A 12,036-nucleotide genomic window follows, 5' to 3' on the forward strand; every position below is an offset into this window, starting at 1 on the left:
CAGAATGTAGTTAGCAACATCCATTGCTCAGTGTTGTTAGCTAATGTCCGTAGTTTCTCTAAAAATATTTGTCCTATCAACTTTCCGTTTTCGCAGTGTTTATCCTTGACCCAAAATACATGAACATACCAAACGGAGAATGTCAGCTCTACTTGGTTTTTGCGTGATTGAAGCCACATGCACAGAGGCCGCTTGACAATTATAATATAGATGAGATCCGTCTTTTGAAAACGATCGGTCAGTCAGCTGATGTACGGGCTCTGCTTGTTTTGACCAGAGGGGGCGATGTTGTGTAGCTCCAGTGTCTTCAGTACAGAGCAGGATATCTGGGTGTTGGTCACATGGTTGTCCTTTCCAGGTGGTCTACTACATATTTGCCATGCTGGGGATGGAGCTGTTCAAGGGCAAGGTGGTGTTCTTTGACGCCGACTCCAGCGACCCGGCGAAGGCGTACTGTGGGAATCCTCAGCTGAAAGGAACCACTTTTGCTCAACTTAACTACTGCAAGAACAACTTCAACAACATTGTGTCCTCCTTCGTCCTGCTGCTGGAGCTCACGGTGGTCAACCAGTGGCATGATATCCTTCACCTGCTCCGACCTGAGGAGGTGTGGTCCTTTTTTTTTTTTTTTAATAACCAAAGTGCCATGTACAGCAGGGCAGTTATCCATCTTAAACACAGTACACGTTGTTTCAGAGTGCGTGACTATGAACACATGAGAAACGCAGGGTGTACGTACACACACACACACACACACACACACACACACACACACACACACACACACACACACACACACACACACACACACACACACACACACACACACACTTCAACTTTATAGATCCCAGAATTAAAGAAAAACAGGAAAACATCTTTAATCACCCGGACCAATTAGAAGGGATTTAAAAACCATGCCCCCTTTCCACCAACAGGTATGATTAAAAAAAATGACCTTAACATGACCTCACTTCTCAGCAGCGGCTTCGTGGCCGTCACACACGTGACAGCCCGGATCTTCTTTGTCGTCTTCCACATTGTGGTCGTCATCGTCATCATCAAGTAAGACAAACACTGCAGCTGCGGCGACACTCCACCCGCTTTGCTCCAGGTTGACCTCAGACGGCGTCTATGCTAGCCACCCTGTTAGGCTAATGTTTAGCTACAGCAGTTACAGTGATGTAGCTGAGGCGTTGCAATGCTAAGATGCTAATGTTGTGGGTTAAAGCTAACATGGCAACAGTGAAATATGTATTCACCAAAAATAAAGATTAGTCTTTTTTTACAGCATCACTGTCACAGTTCCACAGTATTATAAAAGTAACATGCTAACACAGCTAAAATGCTATTTACAATACCCCAGAATAGAAATATCAGTTGTTAAATATCAGTTGTTATATTTGTTAAAGTCTGGATGATGGCTAAAAGTGTTTGCGTATTTTTGGGAAAAGACTCAAGATTCAAACAACTTTGGGTAGGGTGTTAGGGGTGGGAAGGTGAAGGCATGTGTCATGTGTGCAGATGAGTTCATATCAGTCTCTGTCCTTGTGTGCATAAAGTCTGGAGTTGCCTTGACAACAGCAGGCTGTAGGGGAGGGCATAAGGGCAGATACGAGGGGAGCCGAATGCTTCACCAAGTCCGTTGAATCCTTCTGGAGGAAAAACAAGCGGGGCATTTTGACCTTCAGTAGCTGATAAAGCTGCCATGTTTTGGGTTCGGCAGAGAGACACACAAATTCCATTTGCAGCTCCTTTGACCGTCGAAATCCAATTCATCAGTATTCTCTGGTCTCCAACATCTTCCTTTGCAAGGCAGATATTTGCTCTGAGATAGTTTCCAATTTGCGTTTGAGTTCAAAAGTTAACGCAGTCTGAGATTATAGCACCCTGCCCACCTTGTTAATCATGATGGTCAGCTATGAGGTTGTTGTTCTTGTATCAGCCGTCTTGCCAATTTTCCGGTAGGTCAGGGCAGCACATAACCCAATCAGCACCAGCCCTCCTGCCGTAAAAGCAAATAAGAATAACTCCTCGACGTCTTCCACAGAGAGTGGTACCAAGCACACAATGCGTCACTTCTCCCAAGCGTCAAGAACATAGCCCGCAGGGTAGGTTCCATCTGGGCATGCAGGGTCCCCCAGCCCTGATTTCCATGTTGGAAAAAATGGTGTCAATAGCATTGAGAGACCAGCTGATCAATTCCATAGTTAATCCAAATATAGCTTGAAGAATTCACAGATGCTGACATAGTAAAGTTGACATTTTATATTGTATTATTTGCAGATATCAGTTTATTATTACACAAACTGTCATGTAATAAATGAACATGTTGTGGATTATACAGAAATCAGGCGTACATTCCATGATTAACATCTTATGAATTTAACACTGGTTAATATGCTATTACTAACAACTGTATGCTAACATACGTAAAGCAAGCCTTCCAACACTTTAGCATTTACACGCTACTGTTCACATAGCTTACATAATCATCAATCAATCAATCAATTTTTTTATATAGCGCCAAATCACAACAAACAGTTGCCCCAAGGCGCTTTATATTGTAAGGCAAGGCCATACAATAATTATGTAAAACCCCAACGGTCAAAACGACCCCCTGTGAGCAATCACTTGGCTACAGTGGGAAGGAAAAACTCCCTTTTAACAGGAAGAAACCTCCAGCAGAACCAGGCTCAGGGAGGGGCAGTCTTCTGCTGGGACTGGTTGGGGCTGAGGGAGAGAACCAGGAAAAAGACATGCTGTGGAGGGGAGCAGAGATCGATCACTAATGATTAAATGCAGAGTGGTGCATACAGAGCAAAAAGAGAAAGAAACAGTGCATCATGGGAACCCCCCAGCAGTCTATGTCTATAGCAGCATAACTAAGGGATGGTTCAGGGTCACCTGATCCAGCCCTAACTATAAGCTTTAGCAAAAAGGAAAGTTTTAAGCCTAATCTTAAAAGTAGAGAGGGTGTCTGTCTCCCTGATCTGAATTGGGAGCTGGTTCCACAGGAGAGGAGCCTGAAAGCTGAAGGCTCTGCCTCCCATTCTACTCTTACAAACCCTAGGAACTACAAGTAAGCCTGCAGTCTGAGAGCGAAGCGCTCTATTGGGGTGATATGGTACTATGAGGTCCCTAAGATAAGATTGGACCTGATTATTCAAAACCTTATAAGTAAGACGAAGAATTTTAAATTCTATTCTAGAATTAACAGGAAGCCAATGAAGAGAGGCCAATATGGGTGAGATATGCTCTCTCCTTCTAGTCCCCGTCAGTACTCTAGCTGCAGCATTTTGAATTAACTGAAGGCTTTTCAGGGAACTTTTAGGACAACCTGATAATAATGAATTACAATAGTCCAGCCTAGAGGAAATAAATGCATGAATTAGTTTTTCAGCATCACTCTGAGACAAGACCTTTCTGATTTTAGAGATATTGCGTAAATGCAAAAAAGCAGTCTTACATATTTGTTTAATATGCGCTTTGAATGACATATCCTGATCAAAAATGACTCCAAGATTTCTCACAGTATTACTAGAGGTCAGGGTAATGCCATCCAGAGTAAGGATCTGGTTAGACACCATGTTTCTAAGATTGTGGGGCCAAGTACAATAACTTCAGTTTTATCTGAGTTTAAAAAGCAGGAAATTAGAGGTCATCCATGTCTTTATGTCTGTAAGACAATCCTGCAGTTTAGCTAATTGGTGTGTGTCCTCTGGCTTCATGGATAGATAAAGCTGGGTATCATCTGCGTAACAATGAAAATTTAAGCAATACCGTCTAATAATACTGCCTAAGGGAAGCATGTATAAAGTGAATAAAATTGGTCCTAGCACAGAACCTTGTGGAATTCCATAATTAACTTTAGTCTGTGAAGAAGATTCCCCATTTACATGAACAAATTGTAATCTATTAGACAAATATGATTCAAACCACCGCAGCGCAGTGCCTTTAATACCTATGGCATGCTCTAATCTCTGTAATACAATTTTATGGTCAACAGTATCAAAAGCAGCACTGAGGTCTAACAGAACAAGCACAGAGATGAGTCCACTGTCCGAGGCCATAAGAAGATCATTTGTAACCTTCACTAATGCTGTTTCTGTACTATGATGAATTCTAAAACCTGACTGAAACTCTTCAAATAGACCATTCCTCTGCAGATGATCAGTTAGCTGTTTTACAACTACCCTTTCAAGAATTTTTGAGAGAAAAGGAAGGTTGGAGATTGGCCTATAATTAGCTAAGATAGCTGGGTCAAGTGATGGCTTTTTAAGTAATGGTTTAATTACTGCCACCTTAAAAGCCTGTGGTACATAGCCAACTAACAAAGATAGATTGATCAAATTTAAGATCGAAGCATTAAATAATGGTAGGGCTTCCTTGAGCAGCCTGGTAGGAATGGGGTCTAATAAACATGTTGATGGTTTGGATGAAGTAACTAATGAAAATAACTCAGACAGAACAATCGGAGAGAAAGAGTCTAACCAAATACCGGCATCACTGAAAGCAGCCAAAGATAACGATACGTCTTTGGGATGGTTATGAGTAATTTTTTCTCTAATAGTTAAAATTTTGTTAGCAAAGAAAGTCATGAAGTCATTACTAGTTAAAGTTAAAGGAATACTCAGCTCAATAGAGCTCTGACTCTTTGTCAGCCTGGCTACAGTGCTGAAAAGAAACCTGGGGTTGTTCTTATTTTCTTCAATTAGTGATGAGTAGAAAGATGTCCTAGCTTTACGGAGGGCTTTTTTATAGAGCAACAGACTCTTTTTCCAGGCTAAGTGAAGATCTTCTAAATTAGTGAGACGCCATTTCCTCTCCAATTTACGGGTTATCTGCTTTAAGCTATGAGTTTGTGAGTTATACCACGGAGTCAGGCACTTCTGATTTAAAGCTCTCTTTTTTAGAGGAGCTACAGCATCCAAAGTTGTCTTCAATGAGGATGTAAAACTATTGACGAGATACTCTATCTCTATCTACTCTATCTATCTATCATCCACGACTGTGTGCATGCTGGCAAAAATACAAACATGACAACTGCATGTGGAAGATGCTGTGAGTATTATAATGTTTTGAAATGTTTTTTAAATGCCGCCACTATGATGTTTGCAGATGACATTGTGATCTGCAGTGAGAGTAGGGAGCAGGTTGAGTCTGGTTTGGAGAGTTGGAAATGCAGGGGTCACCAACCCTGTTCCTGGAGGGCCCCTGACCTGCAGGTTTTCTAACTCTCCCTGTTCCACTCCCAGTCAATTAACTCTATCGGGCGTGCTCAGCCAATCAAGAGCTGGAAAACACCACTTTTAAAAATATCAGGTGTGACTTGAGTAGGTAGACTTGGAAAACATGCAGGATAGGTGCCCTCCAGGAACAGGGTTGGTGACCCCTGGGGGAATGAAAGTCAGTAGAAGCAAGACTGAGTCCAAGTGGGTGAATGAGAGGGAGCCCAGTGGAATAGTGCAGTTACAAGGAGTAGAAGTGGTGAAAGTAGATGAGTTTAAATATTTGGGGTCAACTGTTCAAAGTAATGGAGAGTGTGGTAGAGAGGTGAAGAGAGTGCAGGCAGGGTGGAGTGGGTGAAGAAAGGTGGCAGGAGTGATTTGTGACCGAAGAATATCAGCAAGAGTGAAGGAGAAAGTTTACAAGACAGTAGTGAGACCAGCTATGTTGGACAGGTTAGAGACGGTGACACTAACAAAAAGACAGGAGGCTGAGCTGAAGATGTTGAGATTCTCTTTGGGAGTGACAAGAATGGACAAGATTAGGAATGAACATATCAGAGGGACAGCTCAGGTGGGACAGTTTGGAGACAAAGTCAGAGAGAAGAGACTGAGATGGTTTGGACATGTGCAGAGAAGGGACGCAGGGTATATAGGGAGAAGGATGCTGAGGATGGAACTGCCAGGCAGGAGGAGAAGAGGGAGGACAAAGAGGAGGTTTATGGATGTGCTGAGGGAGGACATGCAGGTGGTTGGTGAGACAGAGGAAGACACAGAGGACAGGGTGAGACAGAGGAAGACACAGAGGACAGGGTGAGATGGAAACAATTGTTCTGCTGTAGCGCCCCCTAATGGGAGCAGCTGAAACGAGACTTTGTGCTGACATGAATACGTGCTGCATTCACTGACCTGCGTCTTTCTACAGTATCTTTGTGGCATTCGTCCTTGAGGCGTTCTTTGTTGAGTATTCCTTGGAGAAGAGTGACCTGCATACGTCTTTGGAGAAGAAGATCGAAGAGCTGGAGCTGGCGTTTGCACAGTGCGTTACCGTGACAACCAGGAGCTGTCACTCAGGCCTGCACATCTCCATGCACACATTCAAGAACACGTTCAAGTGTCACAGAACCAAACTTGAGTTTAAAGATATGATGATGTGACCTCGGTGATTTGGGACGTGATCAGATGTCACGAAAACACTCCAGAGTATGGTGTCCCTGAGGTGCAATAACATAAAAGCATGTTTCAAGTGGGAAAAATCTAAATAATTTATTTGTATTTTCTATAACTAAAGTCAACATTTTGTATTAATTTCTCATCATTTGGACTAAAGAAACTCTCATTTTGGCTCATGCATTGTGGTACACATAAATTTGAACTTTATTAATGTAACAGGTTTTTTAATCAACATTTCTGTGCATTTGCCAAATTTGAAAGTGAAAATGTCCTTGGATTATTTCAACTTAATTCTGATATCACACAATAATGGCTTAGAAATCTTGAACTTGAGACCATGGTTTTACTTTGGCATTTGTATACAGGTGGCCAAGAGCTTAGTGCGGTTCAATTCAATTTCAATTTTTATTTTAATTTATATCATGCCAAATCACAACAAAGTTGCCTCAAGAGCAACCCCAGAGCAAGAACACAGGCGACAGTGGTAAGAAAAAACTCCTTCTGATGATTTGAGGAAGAAACCTCAAGCAGACCAGACTCAAAGGGGTGACCCACTGCTTGGACCAGGCTACCAAAAAGGTTTATAATAGAGAACACAACAAAAACTGATGAGTCCATTGTCGGGGGGGAGTGGATTGGGGGAGGGGGGTCATCAAGCTACTCGTTGGCTCTATTCCTACAGTGGAGTCCATCCCACGTCCGCCACATAAATCACACAGTCCAGCACATGGATCCTGCTGCATCTCTGACAGAGAGAAAAAGAAAACAGAATCAGTCGGCCAGAAAAACTACACTTAAAGTATAATTTGTCAGCATTAAGCAACAGAGAAACAGAAGAAATACTAAGGTGATCGCCGACCACTAGCCCTAAACTTAACTAAAAGACCCAGAATTTAGATAAAGTTGAGTCCGCGGCATGCTCCGTTTACTAATAAAATAAATTAAAAGAGTAAAAAGCGTAGAAACATACTATGCTAGTATGCTAGCCATACGAAAGGGAAAATAAGGGCATCTTCCGTCTGGACTTGAAAGTCTCTACAGAAGTAGAGTAAAGTTGATTGTTGAGTGTTTCCTCACTTATTAGCTACCATGCAAGATGTTTGAGAACAAAAGAAAAATGCTTTCATTTGTTATTCTGTGTTTGTAAAAAACTAATTTAAAGCATTAAAAAACTAAAATACAACATTTAGAAAATACATTTGAGGAAACAGGAATGTTGTTTGGTTTTGCACTTCATGGCCACTGTACAGGATAATGAAAAAGTTTTTGAAACTGCAGTTTCATACAGTTTGAATCTGATGATCAAGTGGATTTTAACAATCTTTTTATTTGATGATGTTGGTTTCATAAATGCATCGGAGCCGCTGGAGCTGATGTTTGGCCTTAATTTGTGTTTTTTCTGTTAAACAGGGAACAAATGGAAGAAAACCTGGTGAATGCGATGGAAACCATCGATAACGATCTGGGAACTGGACAGTCAAGCAAGAGAAAGTCAACGCTCATGTTTAAAATTGCTTCTAAAAGTACGAAGCAAACATAGCGGCTAACACAAGCTAATGTGTTGAAAAGCTAATGTGACCATTGACGTTTATGGAAACGATGAAATGTAATGAGAATACTGAATCATGAACGGAACACTAAAATATCAGTATGAGCATTCTGTTTTCACCACATGGTGCAACTTCAGTGCCAATTTTAGCCTTAGCATGTTAGCTTAGGGATTTTAGCTAACATTCTTAAGAGGACATGCAAATGCTAACATTTTTAATCCCACACCAGCAGAGCAGATCCAGAGACTCAGTTTTTCTCAGGAAAGACCAATGTTCCTCAGGGACATCTTCTGGTTCATCCACTGTTCAATACTTGCATGGACTGGGTGTTTGGTCAGGCTGTGGAAACTAGTGCATGAGGTGCTTTTGTTGGTGAGGAAAGGTTTTCTGACCTTACCTTTATGGATATAGGTTTGGGATGGTCCTGGATCCAGACTATGATCCAGGCTTTCAGTGACATCCTGGACTTGTCCATCACAAGTGTTTCTGTATGTGGTGAAAGTGTTGAAGTTGTAGAGACATTGACCAATCTCAGCAGAAACCTTCATGTTTCTGGGTCCTTGGCCTTTGAGATCTAGAGACACCTGGGAAGGTCTTATGGATTCACAAGGTCAAAGGACAGAGGTGTTTGATATTGCTGATGTCTTTGCAGGAAAATAAAGGTGAAAGTCTTTAGGGTCCTGGTGCCTCCTGGCGTATTGTCCTAATGTCAGACTTGGACTCTAACCAGTGACCGAAGGTGAGGACTGGATGTCTTTTGTCCCAGGTCTTTGTGGAGGATCTTTGGGTCCTGCTGGAATGACTTTGTGTCCAATGAACGGTTACTTAGTGAGACTCAGATGAGGAGGATCACTGACACTGTGAAGGAAACTACAGACACTACGTTTAGTCCATGTGGGGAGTTTATCTGGACAAGATCCAGGACACAGGTGTCTGTGTTCATGACCCCAGAGACTGGAAAAGGTCGAGGACACGCCCCCATTTCTCCTGGCCGAGGACACGCCCCTGTTTCTCCTGGCCGGTTACTTTGTTGTCTGGTTAACTGGTTGTCTGGGTGGTTGCCATCCAGGACCCGTGGGGGTCTCGTGGATGCGGTGAGGTGCTGGTGTTGTTGACTGAACGGTCCCCCTATAAATCGGTTCATCTTGCCTTCACTGTGCATGCGTCATCAGCCGCGGTTCACTGATTATCACCTCGTTTCTGCTTCAAACTGTCTCCAGTCATCATCTGTCTCAGCCACAGATATCTGAAGCTTTTCTACAACAATAATTTCCACATAAATTCAGCATTATTTCATCATAAAAGACAAGGAACCGATCAGAGCACCGCAGCTACATGAGCTGCTAGCTGATGCGTTCACTGCACCTCCGTCATTTCAAAGCGTCACAGAGTTTCACCTTGTTTCTACTTAAATCTGACTTCAGAATGAATATGGTTAATAATCACGTTATTCTCTTTGATCACTTTGGGTGTAGCGAGTGAGACTCAGACGAGCTGCTGTGGTCCCAAATAACGCAGTGAAGACAGGGCGGTCGGATTTTTAGGGGCGGACTGTTCAGTCTGCGACACCGGACCTCAGACTTGATGTCAGATGGTCCATGCCTTGTTGTTAAGTAACGTGTTTGATGTGTGAAGGTTTTCCGTCAGCTGTGGTTCTTTTCTTTGTTCGGACAGGGTATCGGACGGTTGACGCCTTGTTGCAGAGGATGTTTGAGGCCGATCTGGACCCCGAGGACTTTGCCGAGTGCGACGATTCAGAAGCTTCACCAGCCGGGAACTTTTCCAACCCGACCTTCAGCTCGATGTGATGCTGCATGATGATGTCACCTTAAGAAAGCCTTAAACATGACATTAAGTTTGTGTGAATGCAATGGGACCATGTTTGTCTTTGTAACTCCACCCACTGTGCGCTACATGTATGTTTGGACAGATGTTTCTGCTCATCATCTGCATAAATGTTCTTTATTTTTCTTGACTGTGTGCTGGAGTGTCTTTGATCCAGAGCGCCTGCTGACATCACTTCCTGTGTGGTCTGTCACGTGTTCGTCCCTCTGGCCTGCGTGTCTGTACCGTTAACGCTGGCCACACCTCACTCAGTCGTGAAGAAGAGGAGCTGATCCGGTTTTGGTGACATTTATGCATATAAATTTGCCTACTAATGAGCAGAACCTCACATTTTATAAACTGCTGCAGTTTATCTCTGTCAGAGTGACTGTTTAAATGGTTTTATTTGTTTTTGTGTTCTTACGGTGCTTCGTGAAGGCATTTTTTCTGTTTTCCATCTCTTCAGTTCAGTGATACGGGCACATGTCACATGACCATCCATCAGTTTATCTTCACTCGACTGTTGATAACTAACAGGCCTAAAACCGCCCTTTTCATCATCCTCAAACCTATATTTTAAAGAGGTTTCTTTTTTTTTTTTTTGCTTGCAGATCAAACACATGAAACATGAAAATATTGATCAATTCTGTACACATGGTTTAAAATCAAACATGAGGCTTTTCTGACCCTTTAGCTGTAAATGAACAAAGCAAACTATGTGCATCCAAACCTCATCTTTGTATTTATTAAAATAAATTAACCCAAAATCTATGAACTCGAAGGCTAAGAAATCATGGATTTGTTGTGACAGAGGCCTCCCGCCAGCTGGTGGCGCTGTAGACGGTCGCATTCAGTCACAGAGGAAGAGCGCGCGCGCTGCTGATGCTGAGCGGAGCGACGCAACAAAAAGCGGGTAAGAAAGCAAACAAAAAGCTTATTGATTAAAATCCAGGTGGTGTTTGTCACACGCAGATAAACCTGCTGATTCATGTCACGGTCGCCGTCATGATGAAGTATTACATCGCGACAACCCGAGGAAACCCCGCGAGTCAAGTTAGACGAGTTCAAACAAAACAGGAAGCCCGACAAACGTCACGTCCTGTGTGAGGAAAACCATTTGAGCACAAAACAGTCCTTTTTTATATTTGTAATCATTTTCTATATAGTCCAGTAATATTAAGTCTTTTTTTTTTTTTTTTTGGCAAAGGTCGGAAAAAATTAGTAGAAAGCTGAAAATAGCTGGATGCAATCCTCTAACCATCCTAAACAACAAACTAAAAGTCCCCATGTATCCTGGAGCTTTTCCTGGTATGACGTCATGATGCCATGAGCGTCTTGGATGTGGAAAATAGTGTTTCATGCATGTTGATGATTTAATTATTTGCAGCGGTATATGTATCTTCATTGTTTGACAGACAAGACTGCTTCAAAGTGAAATAGATATGATATCAAGTAGACGCCATGACATCATTGTGACATCATGACGTCATTGTGTATGAATGTCAGGGATGTTGAAAGGTAAACACATGGATGAGGAGGCTGTCACTGTGACCAGCGGACTGGACGCTGAGGGGACGGAATGACAGAGCGGCTCACTGGCCTTTCATCCGTTACTGTGCACACGATATGTCATAAAAACTAGACACGACACTCTAGTGTTGTGTCTATGCTTCATCCTTCTCCCAAAAAACACTGAGATCATCGCTGTCACCTTTTAACTTGAACCAGTGCTGCTCGTTTTCTGTTGATGACTGTGACATATCCGTGGAAACAGAAAAGCCTTTTGGCCGGTGCAAAGGGGTTCAGTAACGATTCACCGGTATTGAAAAATCAGACATTTGATTTCCAGATGGCTGGTGAGGATCATGCCGTGACTGAATATCCACAAAGACGAAAGCCCCCTTAATAACCTTTCATGTGGGCACAGTCTGACTCAAGCCGTAACACTTTACTGTGAACCCAAGTCCCCGAGTTTGGAAAAAAATGCATAGAACACCTATCCTGGGCTGTGTAACGTCCTCTTTTAAGAGTATTTTGTGGTTCTTAAACATTCCAGTGAACATCCCTATAATTACCGACTTTGAGGTAATTCAACATATTATGATATCATAAATGAGGTCATGACATTATGATCTCATGCTCTTTTGTTTATTGGTGTTGACATCAATATTCCAAAGCATTGTATGGCTGTTTAATAAAAAGTAATCATATCCAGATGAGGCCATTTATCACGTAAACATAAGTTATGATGTCATAATGGTGAA

The 12,036-nt window shown here is 42.4% G+C and overlaps 1 protein-coding gene across 3 annotated transcripts in view; it reads left to right on the forward strand.

Moving 5' to 3' along the window:
* The window catches only part of tpcn3 (two pore segment channel 3), a 49,328-nt gene extending 39,410 nt beyond the window's left edge, over positions 1 to 9,918 (forward strand). For 2 of the 3 annotated variants that reach the window (XM_034189266.1, XM_034189267.1), the window contains 5 exons: positions 359 to 578; positions 972 to 1,062; positions 6,151 to 6,264; positions 7,809 to 7,921; positions 9,623 to 9,918. In XM_034189266.1, the coding sequence (XP_034045157.1) occupies positions 359 to 578; positions 972 to 1,062; positions 6,151 to 6,264; positions 7,809 to 7,921; positions 9,623 to 9,756 (672 nt within the window). In that variant the 3' untranslated portion in view covers positions 9,757 to 9,918. The remainder of the gene's footprint in view (positions 1 to 358; positions 579 to 971; positions 1,063 to 6,150; positions 6,265 to 7,808; positions 7,922 to 9,622) is intronic. The other variant, XM_034189268.1, reaches the window with a different exon arrangement.
* Positions 9,919 to 12,036: the final 2,118 nt, after the last annotated feature.

This window comes from Thalassophryne amazonica, chromosome 15 (assembly GCF_902500255.1).
Source record: "Thalassophryne amazonica chromosome 15, fThaAma1.1, whole genome shotgun sequence".
Lineage (NCBI taxonomy): Eukaryota > Metazoa > Chordata > Actinopteri > Batrachoidiformes > Batrachoididae > Thalassophryne > Thalassophryne amazonica.